Source organism: Biomphalaria glabrata, chromosome 8 (genome assembly GCF_947242115.1).
Source record: "Biomphalaria glabrata chromosome 8, xgBioGlab47.1, whole genome shotgun sequence".
Taxonomy (NCBI): Eukaryota; Metazoa; Mollusca; class Gastropoda; family Planorbidae; genus Biomphalaria; species Biomphalaria glabrata.
In genome coordinates this window covers 11,088,959-11,108,735 of record NC_074718.1, presented here as the reverse complement: position 1 = coordinate 11,108,735, position 19,777 = coordinate 11,088,959, and the positions used below count along the sequence as shown (strand labels likewise).

At 32.7% G+C, this 19,777-nt stretch overlaps 1 protein-coding gene across 1 annotated transcript; it reads right to left on the bottom strand.

Moving 5' to 3' along the window:
• Positions 1-2,070: 2,070 nt before the first annotated feature.
• On the bottom strand, positions 2,071-19,631 carry LOC106053605 (ATP-dependent DNA helicase Q5-like). The gene is made up of 13 exons (XM_056039024.1): positions 19,264-19,631; positions 17,073-17,722; positions 16,556-16,773; positions 14,460-14,622; positions 14,194-14,276; positions 12,733-12,954; positions 11,496-11,622; positions 10,674-10,775; positions 9,309-10,433; positions 7,717-7,866; positions 6,842-6,967; positions 6,099-6,171; positions 2,071-5,668 (listed from the first exon to the last, which is right to left on the bottom strand). Exons 1-13 carry the CDS (start codon positions 19,376-19,378, stop codon positions 5,580-5,582), a joined length of 3,243 nt encoding a protein of 1,080 aa, XP_055894999.1. The 5' UTR covers positions 19,379-19,631; the 3' UTR covers positions 2,071-5,579.
• Between the last annotated feature and the right edge of the window lie 146 nt (positions 19,632-19,777).

Here is a 19,777-nt window from a genome sequence, read left to right as displayed (position 1 = left end):
GTTTATTGAAATATTCACAAATGAGAAACATAAACCAACGCTCGAACAAGGGTAGCACTATTATGGCTACACAAACAGATTACAATTTTATCTCCCGCATGGCGGATTGTTGTACAAAAATTGTTTGGTAGAACGGGGATTTAATGCCATTTAGAAGCTATTGAGAGATACAGAAGGTTGGAGTACGATCATCCTAATAAACTACTAACACAGAGAAATAAGCAAAAAACTCTGATCCAACTTACTGACGAACTAACCAAAACACCACCTACCCAATAACAGAGAAAAAATTACCAGATTCTCAAATATAACGCCTGGACTAAACTACAAACAACCAACCATTAAAACACATGTACTAAATAACAATTTAACAAAAGAATCAAATCCACTGGAGCTCAAAGTAGGCACGCTCGAAACAATTGAAAGCTATCCAAAAACAGCTATCCATATATATACCGACGGATCGGTCCTCAAAGCCACCATCAATGCTGGTCTTGGTGCCTTCCTGGTCTTCCCTAAAAAAAAACACACTTTGAAATAAGTGCACCGTGTGGCGATTACTGCTCAAACTTTCAAGCCGAAATTGGGGCAATAACCATAGCACTCCAGACAGTGGAAAACAAATTATATGAAGGAGTGCAATCACCATCAGATATTGTTGTCCTTACAGACTCCAAATCCACTCTGCAAGCAATTAACAGCAGCACCTCAAACAGCCCAAGAGAGTTGACAACACTAATAGGGATAATCCATCAGATGATCTCAAAGTTAAATATCAATATCACACTACAGTGGATCCCTGGACACATTGGCGTCATGGGAAATGAAAAGGCAGATAAGCTATCAAAGGCAGGTTCATCTATGGAACAACCAGATAGACCTGTTCACTACCTCACCCTAAGGTCAATGTTAGTCAACAATCACAAAGAGGAGTGGCTCAACCAATGGGCATCAGGAAACAAAAGCAGAGCCATGTAAAAAAAAAAATGACTATGCCTAACAAACTGGACAGTATTAACTTCCTCCCCCGCAAAGAACAATCTACAATCTTCCAACTAAGGACAGGACACACACCTTTATTAAATTACCATCTGAACAAAATAAACTCCACACAACTCCCCCTTTGCAGACACTGCGCCCACCCTTATGAAACCGTAAACCATATCCTCTTTGAATGCCCCTCCCTAATCCACCTTAGGCAGATCCTACTTCCACTACAGCCCAACATAACCAACACCCTGTACGGCAGTGCTGAACAAGTGAAGAAAACAGCACACTATTTTTCCTTGGCACAGTCTGCACAAGAGCTGACAGCTCAGCAGCAATAAAGCTGGCTAGAAGAAGAAGAAGAATGCCGTTATGAACCTTGACACACATATCTTTTGTTTTTCTTATCTATATATCTAGGTTATTCTTATGCATTAAAACTAGCTGGAGGCATCAGAGTTCAGTTTGTGACCAATGTCCATGTCGTGTTCAATATTAACGATGACCAATCACATTGTTTTCTAACACAGCAGCAGAGTGAGGGCATCGCGCGCGTGTTATTAGTTTAGTGATATCAAAATGAATGAATCTTGCATACACCTAAGGCAAAGTTCCTGTGTTTACGTAAAGTCATAGAAGAGACAAGGGAAGTCATTTTATTTCTTTTTATTTAAAACAGTGTTTCTCAAACTGGGGTATGCGTACCCCCAGCTTTACGGGAAGACTTTGAAGGGGGTGCGCGTTGCACCTCATTTACTATGCTGATTTTTTAAATACCCATTTATTATGTTCTGTTAATAAATTCAAGTGGGGGGAGGGCGAGGGATACTCAGCATTACAAACATTATAAAAAGGGTACACATAGGACACAAGTTTGGGAAACTCTTATTTAAAACATGAAAACACAGATGAGACAGAAACATAAAACACAGAAATATTTCTGAAGTTAACTGCATTACACATAAAGCTCTTACTTTAGAAGGGACATGGGAAGTAATTTTTACTTTTTTTTTTTAATATAGGAATAAAAACACAAATGAGACATGGAGAGAAAAAAAAAGCAAGGCTCAGAAACAAACTACAAAATGTTCACAAGTTTTATTGTATCTGTTTCAAAACGTCAACTTCACAAATACCAACCCATGCAAAATAATTAGGTCAATGTAATACCAATGAATGGGAACTCAGCACACAATCATATATTATGACATATTACAAGATTTAGTAGTGTATAACATTGTAATACATTAATAATCCTCAAATGGATAACAAATAGTTATGACATTACTATTTCTAGCTGTACAGGTAATGACATAAACTCAATCTTACCACATACACATATAACTAGTTATGTTGTAAGAACATAATTAGTTTTTCAAACTTTGTTCCACACAGAAGTATAAAATACAGTTTAAAATAGAATCATATTACATTCAGAGAATATAAATATTATGTGGCTGTGTATTCTATCCAATTAGAAGGACAGTCCTAGATTTCTACACCTTCATACAACACTAAAACTACCACTCAACAAATTCATAAGCATAAACAAAATATCAATGCATAATACTTTTTTTTTAAACAATCATAAAATTCAATGGGTCAAGGCACAACAGTTTCATCTCGTTTGGGAATGTCCATTGGATAACTACAAAATACTTACAAAATAAAATAATAATGATTAACTCTTTCTCTCCTAACCGACGATACAAACATTGATTCCATCAGAATGTGGTAAATAATTACAGAGAGAAAGAGTTAAGAAATGTGAAATAACTTGTACCATAATTTTAACTTGGAGGTATGGAAGAAAAAAGCTTCACACTGAGCTGCGCAGGGAATTTTTGGCTTTAAGGCAAAGAAAAAAAAGTGACAGCAAGGGTTTAAAAAAAAAAATTAGCACTTCAAGGCAATTGCAAGCTAAGATTGGTTTATCTACCAAGATCTACCAACAGTCATTTTAATGATTGGACACATCCACTATTTTCTAAACAAATAAACTGTGATCATGTACATAATCATCTATTCTTGTCAAGAAGCATTCTATTTTTCTGATGTTTCATCATATGTGGTCATTAGATAAACTAAATCACCCATAGTACACACAAAAAAAAGATATTCTTAAAACAAGAAAAAAAGAACAAATATCTCAATTCTAGACAACAGCCAGTGATCTTTAAACATGTCAACTTGTTAGAGAAAGAGTAACTATAGCAATAAACCTCAGCCTATAAAGCCTGCTAACCAGCAATTTATATATTAAAACACAACAAAAATACATTTTTAAAAAATAATTAAATTTGCAAAATTGTGTTGTTTTTTTTTATAGTTTTTTATCTATGAATATTTTTTATTTGGATGACAACAAAGCTGTCCAAGTGTTGATTTCTGTGAGATAATTAAGCTCACAACTTTCTTTATTAAAATTCTATGAAAGTATTAGTACTATTTGCACATTTCTTTTTAATCTCATAAAACAACCTTAAAAAATAAGTACATTTTTCAAATTAATAATATCTTAAAGAAAAATCTTTAAAAATCTTGTGACATGATTCTAATGTAACTTTCTCTGAATAATGTCATTCCTATAGAATATAGATCAAGCTTACTAAATATTTTATTATTTAAAATCTTTCAGGTAAAAAAAACAAAACAATTTCAATTTAAGAAATTTCCACTTCCTATATAAATCATATAACGTAATATAATGCTTTGTAGATAACTTTATCAAAGACTAAAAATGTAATTTTCCCATCTATTCTGTTGATTGTTGAAAAAGATAATGATAATCACAGTCTCACTTTGACTAGGAGAAATTAAATAATGACACCAATACATTTTTTTTTAAATTCTTAACAAACTGAGCTTCAAGTAAAACTATTTCCAGAGTGTATGAACTATTTTTATCTGTACAAAAAGATTAGTGTAGAAGAATCTGAAGCCTATGTCTATGATCTAGAAGACCTTAAACTTCGTAGCCACTAGATGCAGGCTGTGGAAGTTGCCTGTAACCAATCTCTGTGGACAGAGCTTGCCACCCTATGTGCCAAACAGTGCAGGAGGATCAGAGTCTAGGCCTATAAATCTGTACCTGACTTAATTGAAAATAAAAAAAACTTTATCAAATAAGTTGTAAGAAGCATATTGTGACCAGGGGAGGTAAAAAAATAAATTCTGATTAGCTTTGTAAGTCAAATCCCATTTAAAAATGGTTCGTGTTGCTGGTCTTAGAATAGCAAACAATGGTGATGTTTTTTTAAATATTTAATATTAAAACACAAGAAATATGGAAAAGACATCAATGCAATTCCAGGCATAAGTTGCAAATTTGTCTGCCTTGGAAAAATCGCAGGTTCATCAAGGTCACTTCTGTTATTTGGTACCACTCTTAGGACAACTAACTATATTTATATGAATATATATTTATGCAATAACAACCAACTTTTGTTGAGAGTTCTTTTTCCATAAGCACAATAACTATTTTCAATATCAACATATACATTTCTTGCATTGAACAAATTTCATAAGAGAACAGCAAAGAAAAATAAAGAAAAATGAAAATAATGAATATTCAAAACTCTAAATTAAATAAAATAAGGTAATTAATTCACATGAAATGTTCATTCATCTTGCTTTCTGTGTTCCTGCAACCATTTAAACATCATCAGACATGAATCTTTAAATATCATTTATTTTTTTATATCAAATGAAGACTTCTTCATAATAATGAAAACATTTCAAATACACCAACATTTTGTGAGCAAGTAGATAACTCTACAAGTTACATGTAATACTCCGGCCATCTGTTCATTTCACTGAACATCTTCAGCATGGTTTGTCTGACATGTATATAATTATGCATAACACTGACCACCACTTTATAAACATTCTAAACAATGAGACAATTACTTAATGGATTTTTTAAAATTGTAGATGCAACCGAGAGGTGGTATGCATAACACAGGTGCGGACCAAAAAATCTTTGAAGACTAGCTCAATCACCAGCCTGCACCTGGCAGCAGGCGGTAAAGAGACAGCTGGAGATCTCTTACAAAGGCTAAAGTATATACATTTATGACCAAAAGAAAATCTGCTGCCGAGAACATGTGTCGAAGTTGAAAAGACAAATGGACCACAGGCAGATACCAGTTTTGTATGTACTGGATGTGGCAAAAGATGTAGATCAACACTAAGACTTCATAGCCATGTGAAATACTGCATTCCTCCTTAATCTTCGGACTCAAAGACAAGCCTAAATATTATTATTATACACTACTTATAGTAAAAATGCATCCAATATTAAATGTATATATTTCTATCTCTAAATATAAGAACTAATTGCTAGCATTAGGTGGGGCAAAGACTAAATTTATTATCATGGACACCTTCCAATAGATGCATAGATCAGTAATGCATGAACTTAGGTTTCATAGTTTTTAGAGTTAGGAAGTAATCATGTGTAAATATAATTTATATTAGGATCCACATAACATGGATCTCAGTTTTTTCTTATTTCTTTAATTATACACATTATTTTCTCTTGGAGCAATCAAATGTGTCAATTTATAAATATAAATATGATTTAATGGTCTTCATTGCCATCCATTTAAATCTGACTGGCCGCTGATATGTTTGTGATCCTCCATAAATTCTCGAACCAATCGTTTTGCTTCTTCTTTACCTGTTAAAAAAAAAATTAAATAGCACCTCTTATTTTACAACAAATCCATAAAAAAAAATTTTTTTGGCCATTTTACAAGTTTTTTTTTATCTATTACAAAATATTTCTAAAAAATAAAAACTGTCACAAAGACGATAAGATAAAATTGAATAAAAAGTTTGGAAGTAAGCTAGCTTTCATCATGACCAACAACACAAAAAGATCAAAACTGGAAATTGAACTAAAACAAAAAATTAATAAGGAAGAGAATAAAAGATAAAATTTAATTACAAACATTTTCTGACTTTATAGTTTTTTACTTTCAACATCATAAGTTTCATATGTTATTCCCCACCTCCCCAACACTAAATGATGGTGAACTATTAGATTGTGTTTAGATTTTAAATGTAATTTTGAACTGCTGTAGATAGATCTTCAACTGTACTATTACCTGATGTTGGTAGACCTTTTGTTGTTGTGTAGACTTGTTTAGTTATTGCCTTGGCCACCATCTTAAAAAGATCCTGAAACACAAACAGCAAAAAAAAATATTTAAAAAGTGGTCATCTGCAGACACACACAAGCTGTCATGACAAATCAAACAGGAAAGTAATGAACTATTTTTGACAAAGCATCAAATCTTTTATTCCTATAAGTACTAAGTACTTCTCTTTGAAAGCTTTGAGAAAATGCAGAGACTTAACTCTTTCTCTCCGTAATTATTTTCCTCGTTCCAGTTGTATTATTTATTTTGTTCATTTGTATTTCGCTATCCTGTTCTGATTTTACTTTAATAACTTTATTGTTTGTTATCAAAAAATGGGTTAAGGTTTGGTATCCAATTATCGGAGAACACATGCTCTTTTTACACAACACAAATTATAAATCCAAAAGTCCATTTAGCTTAATGGAGTCAATTTAACGTTGGCATCGTCAATTAGGAAAGAGAGTAAAGAAAAAGTTAATGAAAACCAAACACTGAAGTGGATGCAACACCTTTCTAAAATATTGTTATAGAAACAATTTAGAGTGAATGAGAGTTTATGCAGAAAGAGGATAAATACTATCACTACTTTTAAGTCCACCAAAACAGTTAGTTCATTTATGAATCTAATATTGCTTAAAAATCTACCTAACATTTTAACTTAAATTTAAAGTCAAAGACTAGATGCACCCAATGATAAGAATAGCAACCTTGGAATCAAACTGTCCAGCCTTATAATGTGGTGTAAGATATTTGACCACATTGTCAGCCACATGTTTCATCTCTTTATTTTCTCTCATTCTCTTCTCCTCTGATTCACTCAAAGCACTTGGGGCCTGTGTCAATGAAAATGTATTAATTAGTTCAAAGTTTAAAAATGATAATTAGACCAGGAGACAACTGTGATTGCTGGGATCACAATTACTATTAGGTACCATGCAGTAAAATGGAAGTCTGAGTGAAAGTACCTAGATAAAACAATAAACTTTTTCAAGTAAAAAAACTTCACTGACATGATTAGTGTGGTCAAGCAATAAATTGCAGTTTGAATAATTAAACCTGAAAGTCTTATTTTAATTTTGCTAGAAACATATTCATTTGGCCTGAAGTCTATCTGCCTCTAAAGTAACTAAAATGAACCCTAAAGTCAAGAATGTCACCTTTGTATGCCTGAGCTATGGCAATAACTCACTAGCGCCAGAAACAATGACTAATAATAATAAGACTTGTCTAGGATCCGACTATTAAAGAGGAATAAGTATTTCATATGATTACACCTAGTCGAATAGTCCAGAAAGGAATCGGCGCTGAATCGCCATCATCCTAGTGGCTGTTAGCAAAGATTTTATTCAACAGTCAGGCTTGGACCAAGAGCTCTTCATCCAAAGTCCTGTCTGAAAGTTCCACAATTAATGGTTTTGGGTTGTACCATATAGGTAGCGTACAAGGCCATCTATGAATGACTCCTAAGTAGATATTAAGACAAAAGAGTAGGAAGTGTTATAATGAAGACAAAAATATAAAAAGTTGTATCCCTAAAGGTGCTAACAATGGGAAGTCATGCTAAAAAAAAGTTTCGACTTACTTCTGTGGCAGGTTTTCCATTTTTATCCGGTTTGTCCTTTCTATCAGGTTTGTCCATTTTGACTGGTTTTTCCAATTTATCAGAAACAGCTTGTGCAGACTTTTGAGGTGGGTTAATGTATGCATCCAATGTTTGCTGCATGGCTAATTGCTGATGATAAGAAAAAGTAAAAGTATACTATCAACACAAACAAACACTAATTGTGGTACATAGGGGTATTTAAAAAGTTGAACATTATGTAGGACACCTCTCTGGTATCACATAACATGGTAGCTAGGAAGAAAAAAAAAAGCTTGACTGACTAGTTGACTATTTGCAAAAAGCAAGATTTTCTTAGCCTTGCTCAAGCTTTTTGATTCTAATGGGTGACATCTGTATTATTGAAAAGTAAAGATGACTAGTGGTTATACTGTACACATAACACCCTCATTAAAAGTAGACTTTGAAACAGGTTATCTCTATTTCAATTGCTATAAAGATGATAAAACATTGCAGGAAACATTACTCTTTCAACAAATAAATGAAGAAATATTTACCGTAATATGAACATCATTTTTTACTATGGGTTTATAAATACCACTTTGGTTCAGATCTATAGTTAGTATTCTTTTATGATTCATAAAACAAGAAAAATAGAAAAAAATACTTTTTTAAAAAACAAAGCTTATATTAAGTGTATCAGTTAGTTTGGATCAGTCATGTAATTAAATTTGTAATAGAACTAAACTAACAATAACAAATCTGTGTGATTAGAAATATATTTTTACAAATTGTTTTTGTTTAGCACGATTTCATGCTTTTAGCTTTATCAATACTTGTACGCTATGATCCTATCACTTCTCTGGACCAGTTAGAAAGGGGTATAGGGAGAAAGAACAGGGTATCTGGGTGATCACTTTTGAAATGTATTTATAAAAAAGACAGGAGAACGACCTGAATTCAAACTTGTGGGCTAATGATCAGGATTCAAGCCAATGCCGTAACCATTCTACTAGCGAAGAGTCTATTATGAACATGGAAGATTGTAAAGTTATCAACTTTTTATATTTCATGTTTATGTTTACTAAACCTCAGACGACAATCTATAATGGGACTAATTCAGCTTTTACCACCACTTCAGACAAGTACAATTTCTTTCCCTTGTTTGAGATTTTTAAAAAATAATTTATTACCAAAAGTTAACTAATTGGTTCATTTTTAAGCTGATTCTTTTGTTATCAGATAAAAGAAATAATTGTGCAAAATTTAAGCTTGATCAGAGATTGGGTGTCAGAGAAATAATGTGTACAAACGTTTGGCCAGACAGACAGAGTGAGTTGATTTAAGCTTTGTAAAAAACATACAGAAAACAAAACAACCTTGGGCTTAGAAATATTTGTATCAAGTATGGAAGAATATGAGCATTTTATTTGTAACAAACATTAATGCAACATCAATAAATATATCTTTTCATTTCACCAATTCTGCAAGAGTCGAAGAATTATTAGCTTAACTAAATAATGGAAAAAAACTGTATTAACCTAAATTGTATACAACAATATAGAGAACAAATATAATACAAATATGCAAACAATGTAGTTTACATTACTGACCTCGTCAGAGATTTTCCTTTTCTTGGAATTACTCTGAGTTTCCATCTTCTTGGAATGTTTAGTAGTTGAAGGTTTGTTGGTAGCGGTACTGCTGGGTATACCTTTGTTCTTGTGGTGCCCAGAGTGGCTACTCTTGTGATCAGCAGTGGCACCAGCTCCAGTACCAACATTTAAAGAATGATCTGGTTTGGTCCTTTTTGTGCTGTCTTCCATGTCAATGACAAGTGCTTCATTTTCAATGCTAGACTCCTCAGGTGAAACTGGGTTCTTTTTCTCAAAAAAATATGTTATTTTGGGAACCAATTTGGTGGATATAGATTTCTGGGTGACAATTTCATTTTGGGAATCAGATTGATGAACAGATATATTTTCACAATCTGTAGAATCACTCGGCTCTGTCAGGTCTATGACATTATCATTAGACGCTTGTGAGCCATCTTGACTATGGGAGAGGGCTGTATCACAGTCTGAGTTGAGAGAGGCCAATTTATCACCAAATAGAATAGAAAAAATATTATTTTTAATTGCTAAAGTGTCCATTTTTTCTATTGAGCTATTGGCTTTCCCAGCATTGGAGCTGGTACTAGGTGATGTGTCTGGGTGAGTTTTAACATTCTTTAGGAGCATAGAAGCTGCTGTCTGAAAGCCCTGCATCAAAATGGAACCTTGTTGTATAGTTTGCTTTAAAGAAGTATCTCGCTGAGAAGCAGCAAGTTGGCTGGCTGTTTGAAACATACTACTATTTTTCTTCGCAACCTGGTTATCTTTGAGGAATGGACTGTTGTTGGATATGCTGCAAGAAAGCAATGAACCACTCTCTGATTGGTCCCCAATGTTGACCAACTCTGAACTATTGACTTTCTCTGACAGCTCGTCTTGAAAATGAAAACAGCTATGTGGCTGCTTCTTCTGGGTCAGCTTACCAATCTCTGAAACCAGCTTCAATATGGATGACTTGTACACTGGCGCCAATTTGTTGCTCATGAACACCTGGTATTCCATGTCCAATGCTTGAGTGCGGGGCTCATAATCCCGACGTCGAATGCGAGTTTCATCCTGAGCAAAGACTGTGATGAAATTTTCATACAAGGCTTTCTCAATCATTTCAAAGCAGTGCTCTCTAGTCTGTGGAAATCAAATAATAAATATAATGTTGATCATGATGCTTGCTACATGTACCATACCAAACACTAGAAACTTTTTCAAAGTACCTAAGCTATTTATCGTACATGTACATCACAAAAAGAATTATTTCCACAGAAAATAAGTGCCAGGTGTAAGGTACAAAAAAAAATACTGCAATAAATCAGATGTCATGTGACATGAGGATAACTTTTAAGTATATTTTAAGAGGATAACACCTACCTTGACAGTGAGTTTTGACACTCTTTGACTACTGGCATCTCGGAGTGGACATGATGCTGATGGTGGCTCAAACTCTTCCACTTTTTCAACAGCATCAGATTTCTTGCAGAAAAATAAAACACATTAAAAAGACATGCTTAAAATTATATCTAATGATTATTATCAAAAAGACATGGTAGCTAGGGAAATAGAGGCTGATGATTATTGAAAACCAGGATTTTACATCAGACTTTTATTGTTTCTGAGCTTTCCAATAGTAATTATTGACATAAATATTAAAAAGTAATGTGAAGTAAACATGGAAAAGTAAAGTGACGTGATGCTCACAAAGATAACATGTAATTGAAACCATTTTTAGATGAAAAAAAAAATCAAATAATGACTAACATTCAACACAATCAATTTTTTTTTACTTTTTTAGGTACTGTGCGTAAATATTAAAGACAATGAAATTTATAAAAGCAAATTTCTCATGCACCAAGTTTTGTTTTTTATTACAAAAAAATATTTTTAGGAATGGTGATTATGATACTTAATATATATATCTCATAACCTCTACTTGGAGATAGTAAAGTTCCCCTTTCAGACCTGGCACTCTATAGGGCAGATGATGTAAAGGTCATCTGTTTCTGTGGTCCACGGTAGCAAGGATGTCATGTGGCCAGCACAACAACCCACCTCCTAAAAAGATCCAGAAATTAAAAATCCCTGTCTTCACCTGGATTCGAACCTGGGACCCCTCGGTTTGAAAGTTAAGCCCTTACCACTCAGCCACCACACCTCCAACCTCTACTAAACCAGAACTGATTTGATTTTACATACTGAGCCTTTTCTCTTTTCAAACTCTTTTGAAATCAGACTTGATCGAGCTTTCTTTTCCTTTGCTGCTTCATTTTGCTCCCGGTGATACTCTCCTTCCTCATCACTTCCTTCATAGGACTCTCTCTCCCTGAAAATTATAGACAAACAAATCATTTTGCACGCAAGAGGGCTTCAAACGTGTTGTAAAAATTGGCAATCTCAGTGGTCTAAGATTTGACTCTTTAACATCAGACTATTATTATTTTATCAATTAAAGAGACATCTTATCATATTTGATGTATAATTTTTTTTATATTGTTTTCATGAAAGGCGTCTTACAGCTTACTGTTGAATATGTCTCAGCTAACAAGATTCTAATGGTATTTGTCAGCTCAGAATGTGTGAATTACTGCCAAGCACAGTAGCATCATGACCAAAACAGGCCTACTACAAACTGTTCATACGATGATCATTAAAGATGTGTTTCACACTTTAGTCTTAGCCTTTCTTGTCTCTTTCTTTGTCTTCAATTCACCTGCACTCTTTTTACTAAGCCTCTTGTTCAGTTTCATGGATGACTAAAATGAATATATAAGACTATTTTGTGCTTCAAGACCACCCAATGTCTCTTGAAACATTCAGATCATTTTTGTTTATTTCTCCCTTTGCCTTAATGTACATAAGTATGTTTGTGCAAATCTATTCACCAGACTATACTTTCTTGAAATGCACAAACATTTAATCTCATGATTGTCTTGCTCCCACAGGCCAAAAGTCTGAGATCAGATAATCATTTGGTTATTATTTTATTTTCAGCCTGGTTTAATAATTGGTTCTGACCCTGGAGCTCCAGGAATCTAAGGACTAGGATAGGCTTAAACCAGCTTGTTTACTCCAGGCAATACACAGACACAGGCCTTGGCTTCAGCTTAACTGTGTCTGCAAGAATTTCCACAAGCCTTGATAGTGCAACTTAAGAGAATGAATTAACAGTTCTACAGAGAGCCAACACCCAGTCAATCAAACATTCAAATATCTTGAAGGTAGCCAGGAAGTTCTGAGCAGCTCTCATGATCACTGCCACTCAACACAGATTTGTCCCATATATAATACAACAATATGATTTACGCAGGCCATAAGGTGGTGTCACTTACTAAAATATAAAACTGAAAGGTCTCTTCAAAGGTGTACTTTTTGGTACTAATTCATACGAAAAAAAAAAATTATTGATAATTTTTTCAAAGTTAATAAGTGTTACCTTTTGGCCCCTCTTCTTCCTCCTTCATACATGTCAGGGTCATCTTCATCAATCACCATCATGGCACCACCAACCCCTGATCTCATTTTAGTGTTGAAAAGCCCACGCTGCATGTTCAGCAAGTCCATTTCCACCTTCTTAGGGTCAGTGCAGCAATCACAACCTTTATCACAGTCAGGTTTATCATCACCAAAATAACTAGCTATTGACCAATGCCGACACCTAAGGGGAACAAAAAACATAAAACAATTAACTTAAGCAGCATAAAAAAATAAATAAATAAAACACTGAGAGACTTGGATTGTAAGTATGATGGGTAGTTAACAGAAGTGGCACTAAATGAGAATATTTATTGTTTTATTGAGGCATGTGTCTTTAAGTAGTAAAAGAATGGTTGCTGAGTCTTGAGATATCACAGAAATATAATCATTAATAATAAATTGTTAGAATCAACATCATATATATCTCTTATATAATGTATGAACTAGCAGGATATGATCGATGGTCCTAAGGCCTAAGGGTATTAGTACTATTACTGGTCTAGTTCATTGGATTTAGATCTAGATCTGTCAAACATGGCAAATGTTCCCTTCATATGTGTTAATTTTGCCACGCAAATAAAAGTAGAGTATGAAAATGGGTCTATCTGTTTAGCTGACATATTCATATTTAGTATTAAAAAAACTGTGAAAAAGGGTTGACCTGATTTGTTAAAATGTTTTGTTCTTTAATAGAGATGAATTTAGGCACTTTGTTTTATTTTAGACCCCTCCGGTTGTGGGAAGGACATTAGACATACACAATGGTCTCCACCATGATCTAAGGAGCATTTATACCAAGTTTTATCAAGATAGTTCAAATGGTTTTGATTTCTACACAGGACATACATACACCTTACATTCAATTATATATATTAGATAACATCTGGAACAGTATGGTCAAGTAGTTTAGGGCTTGAATGATTAGCATTAGTTTTAAGTTAAATCTTATAAAGTATGCATTGGGGTTTTGAAGATGAGATTGTGGGACAACTCTGAGAAGACCCAAATTAAGTGTGCCTTGATTTATTTTATTTTTTTTTTAGGAAAATTAAAAACATTGGGTCATGTATCAGCTACTTGATTTTCTGCTTAACTGCCTGTGATCCATTGCCAAACAGGGAAAAATAGCATTCAATCATCCCATGGTTTGCCAGGTATTGAAAAAAAAAATTATATGAATATTGTTGGCGCAACTCAGGTAGAAGAGAAATAAAATAAAATATAAAAGTCAAGAAGAAAAATGAACTAAAATATAAAAGTCAAGAAGAAAAATGAACTAAAATATAAAAGTTAAGAAGAGAAATGAGCTAAGAATTTTATAAAATAAAGAAAGCCACTTCTAATATTACCAACCAAATTGTTTGTTAGCATTCAATTGATTAAAAATGGTAAAGTATTATGAGTATTATCTAACAATTACTTTGTTGTTTCACAGAAACCCAGCAATGCGGCAAAACTGTCCTCGGCTGACTTGGCCTGGCGTTTTGCATGCTCTAAATTTTTCTACATAAATATAAATTACAATATAATTAGCATTAAAATAAATAAAAAAAAAAGAATGTTTATAAGATACTAAGTAAAAGTTATATATTTTATAAATGTTAAACATTTTGTTAAGATCTATTGCAATATCTCAAAGCATAACATAACATAGAATCACGGTATGGCTTAAATCTTAAGACTGACCTTTGGACGATTGTTTTCAGTGTTTATCAAAAACGCTACAGTGTCCTTCTCTCTTTGTGAATAATACAATCTACAATAGGACTGCTTCCCATCTCTTCCGGCTCTCCCAGACTCCTGGTAATAACCAGCCATTGACTTTGGCATTGTCCAGTGAGCTACAAATCTATTTAGTGTGATAAATGTATCAAGAAAACATAATACATGAATTAGGCAAATGATAAATGTATCAAGAAAACATAATACATGAATTAGGCAAATGATAAATGTATCAAGAAAACATAATACATGAATTAGGCAAATTATAAATGTATCAAGAAAACATAATACATGAATTAGGCAAATAATAAATGTATCAATAAAATATGATACATGAATTAGACAAATGATAAATGTATCAAGAAAACATAATACATGAATTAGGCAAATGATAAATGTATCAAGAAAACATAATACATGAATTAGGCAAATTATAAATGTATCAAGAAAACATAATACATGAATTAGGCAAATGATAAATGTATCAATAAAATATGATACATGAATTAGACAAATGATAAATGTATCAAGAAAACATAATACATGAATTAGGCAAATGATAAATGTATCAAGAAAACATAATACATGAATTAGGCAAATGATAAATGTATCAAGAAAACATAATACATGAATTAGGCAAATGATAAATGTATCAATAAAACATAATACATGAATTAGGCAAATGATAAATGTATCAATAAAATATGATACATGAATTAGACAAATGATAAATGTATCAAGAAAACATAATACATGAATTAGGCAAATGATAAATGTATCAATAAAATATGATACATGAATTAGACAAATGATAAATGTATCAAGAAAATGTGATAAATGATTTAGGCTAATGATAAATGTATCAAGAAAACATGATACTTAAATTAGAGAAATGCAAAAATAAATACAAAAATGTTCCTAAAATAAATTTATATAGTTTTCAACACACTAAAAAGGAGACTTGAGGAACTACATGCATGGAAAGCACTAAGAACAAGTATTTTAAAAGAAAGCTACAGAATGGGGAACGAGGAGCTATGACAAAGAGCAAAGCAGCAGAAGATATTATTCAGAGACGCAGGTAATGGATAGGCTACTTTCTTTATAAATCTGCATCAAATACCCTCACCTTTAAGACGAAGAGGGGATAGCCCAGAAATACGATGGCACAGAGATTTGAATGCAGACACCAAACAGATGGGAAAGATGTGGTGACAATTGAAGAGATTTACCCACAACTGAGAAGCCTTGAAGAAGCTGGTCTATGGCCTATGCCCCAAATGGGGTCTCAGGCTGAGATGAAATAACTGAATCCTTAGGCTTCCATTGATTTTAAACTTTTATAAGCATACATTTTTCATTCAAACCTATTTATATTAAACATTTAAATCTAAGTTCAATTAGTTCCATGTTTTCCTTAAGTTCTTATTGAGCTCTATATAACATGTTATTGAGTGGAGCTTTTATCAGTAGAATTGGATATTTTGAATAAATTGAGAAGACCCAGTAAATTCTATGAAATTAGGTTTGACTTTAGTTCTTGGCACTTAAGTACAAGTATAATATAAAATAGACTGAAAAGAAAACTGGAGCCAGGTATAGTTCATTGTAATATTGCCAATGTTTTAATGACAATTACAAGCCTAAAGTCATCACCAAAAAGATGGAATGAAAAGAACTGGTCAACAAAGCTCTTATGACTCTCCCAGGATCAAACAGGACAGGGCAATTCTTTCTTGAAATAAAATCACTCGGAAAACATTCTGAAACTCGTACCTGGATTTAAACTCAGGATTCTGATCTTGATTACAAAGCACTATTTCACACAAACACTGTGTTCCATTAAAATTTGAATATAAATAAAAATATGCTTACATTTTCAATGTTTTAAAACCTGTAATTCCAATCTTGCTTCACATTTTATTACATAAGACTAAATGTGAAATTGTTCATTTGTAAGACTAATTTATTTCAAAATAAGCCTTACATGTAATTTAATTAAATTTCTATTTATTCAGTGATAAAGCTTATTGAAATTAAACTTTCATTAGAGCACCTACCTAACATTGTGCTTGTCTACACCCATGCCGAAACTGATGGTCGCAGCTATCACAGGTACTCTCCCCTCCATCCAGTCAGTTTGAACCTCTTCCCTCACTTTGCCATTCAAGCCTGCATGGTAGGCTTTTGTGGGAATTCCTTTCCTGCTTAACTGAGAGGCGATTTCTTCACAACCATCTCGAGTTCTACAATAAACTATCCCACAGCCTTTGTCATTCTGAAGATAAAGCCATTCTAATTATACAATAATGTAAATTTAAGCATTTTGAATTAAAGAATTCTCAATAATATTAATTTTTTTTTTTTTAATTTACTCTGATTTAACAGAAAAAAATTAACATATCCAAAACTAAATTTCTTCAAAAGTAAATATCTCAGTACAATGTCCTTTTTTGTGTGTTTTAAAAAAAGATTAGTATGCAAAAAAAAAAAGTTTATGAACAAATATATTTTAATATAAATTTTATATATTTTATAATTAATTTTTTTTTTTAAATTGTACAATGAGTTCCTTACCCAACTTTCTCCTTCTTCAAGTGGTCCTCCCAAACATTTTAAAGAAAATTTGAATAAATCAAGATAAGGATCCGGAAGAAAGTCTTTCATACAGATTTCATAATACAGATTTTTTCTAAAGCTGCCTGTTTTAAATTTGGACACTGGTTCCCTAAGCCTCAACTGATGAATAATATCACTGACTACTTGAGCAGTGGCGGTGGCAGTCAAGGCAATACAGGGCACCCCTGGAATTCTTTTTCGGAATTCGCCAAGCTTCAGATAGTCAGGTCTGAAGTCATGACCCCACTGGGAAACACAGTGAGCTTCATCAACAACAAAGTAGGACAGTTTTTTACGGGAGAACAAAGAGTCGACAAGGGTCTGAAAACCCTCAGTGGCGGCCTGCTCTGGGGTTATGTACAGAAGTTTTATTTTTGGTTGCTTGGACATCAGTTCAGAAGTCACACGCTTCCTCTCTGCACTTGACAATTTAGAGTTGATGGTCTCAGCCCTGATACCCAATTTCTCCAGATGCTCCAGCTGATCTTGCATAAGTGCAATCAAGGGAGAGACCACAATGGTTATCCCATCTGCTAACACAGCTGGGAGCTGATAGCATAGTGATTTCCCTGCACCAGTGGGCATCGAGACGTATACATCAGTTTTTCCTATCCACACAAAAAAAAAAAAATTTTTTTTTAATAAATATAATTCAAAAAGAAATATTTTTTTTTACATTTTTATGTATTTCATTTTTTTTTAAATATGAGACTTTTTTTTTTTTTGACAACACGTCATTCATATAATAGAAACAAAATACTAAATAAACTCTAGTAATAAAAAAAAAAAGTTTCATATTTTGAAATCTTTATAATTATTTAACATTGGTACAGTTTTATTTCATATTTAACAAGATTGTCATTTTATTTATAAATAATTAAATAATTTAGCACTGATGACTAGAGGTGTTGCTGAGGTTAGTCACCCAGTGTGATTATAAGCAAATAGACTCCCTCCAAAATCACCCATTCTCAAAATAAACTATCCCAATAAGATCAATGATTATTATTAAATGGACAGAAGCTGCTTGGTGTCTAGCTAAAAATTTGTATTTTATAGACAAAATCAATAGCTTTTTATTTTCTTAATGAATGTTGATTAAGTTGGACAATATGATATAGATACAGCAATCATTTAAAATTGATATTATACAGCTTGTACTACTGTTAAAAAAAAAAATTAAGTACCCTTTCAGACAATGTGATCTAAATAGTAGATGATGCAAAGGTCATCTGTTTCTATGGCCCAGGGTTAATGTGGGCATCATGTGGCCAGCACAACAATCAACCACATTTATTTTTCCAAAACTAATGTGAGGTACACATAAGACACCCTAAAAAATCCAGAAATTTAAAATCTCAGTCTTCACTGTGATTTGAACTTTACCACTTGCCACCACACCCATTACTGTTCAAATGAAAATGATGCTGTTGGCTTCAAATACAAGTGTCTTTATGTATCAACATTGTGACTGCTTAATGGATGACCTCTGCTAATATTATGTTAAAAAATATTTAATAGCAGATACAACTGGATCTTTTTTTATTTTTTTTATTTGAAGATCTAGATACTTATAAAAAATGTTATTGTACTGGAACATTAATTACATTTTCAGTCATGTGTTCATTAAATTCCAGACAAGTTGTAAAGTGCATTTGTATACTCTACTAATTATAATTTAGTAGACTTTTACTAGATTTGTATGAAAATTGAGCATACTAGTGTTATGGAATGTATATGTGAGTTTCTGATGTATTATTAAAGTAAATTATTGTTTAAATATATTTAATAATAATATATTATTATATTATAATATCAATCTTTCTAGTTTCTATTATATGATATACTTAGAGTTAGACTCTATAACTATATATTGAGTTTATATTATTATTATATAGATCTAGATTCAAATTTAAATTACATTCCCAGTGCAGATCTATCATCTAAAGTAGTAGATTATGACATGATTCATGATTATATTATCTCAATCTCAGTGGGACTCTGATCAGGTCAGTAGTCAGTTTCTGGTCTAGATTAGTCTAGAATATTTTTATTTACAAATCATGATGATGAATAACCAGTCACTCACTGAGTAAGTTTAATCTAATTTACGCTAGATTTAGTAGATTGGCTAGATGAGATTTACCACCTTTTATTACACATTTCACTGCATCTTTCTGAGTCAATGACTTGAAATCCTTGTGTTTAAATACGCCATGCAACAATGCCATAAGATCACTGTTGTCAACAGACAACTGAGACATTTTTCAGTGTCAAGATCTAAACTATATTTTATTTTTAAATTAAATTAATACAAAATCAACAACACTGAACAATCAAACGTCATAGACTATCAAACAATTGGACAGATACTAGATCTAAGCTTTAGTGGTAACATAACTTGATCTATAGATCTAGTTATAGATCTATCAATAATCAAGATCAAGATGAAGTTGGCTAGCCGATCATTATTTACATGCCCTCGTTCAAGCAGTATAAAATCTACCCAATGATGTTTATTTGAATGAAGAGCTCCGTCGAGGAGCAGGTAGGATAGGGAGGGGAGGTAACAGTCACAAATACGATAAGCTGCTAAAACTTGTCCAGGAATTTTTACGATTTGCATATAAACCAAAATATTGTTTAATTCTTGACACAGCACC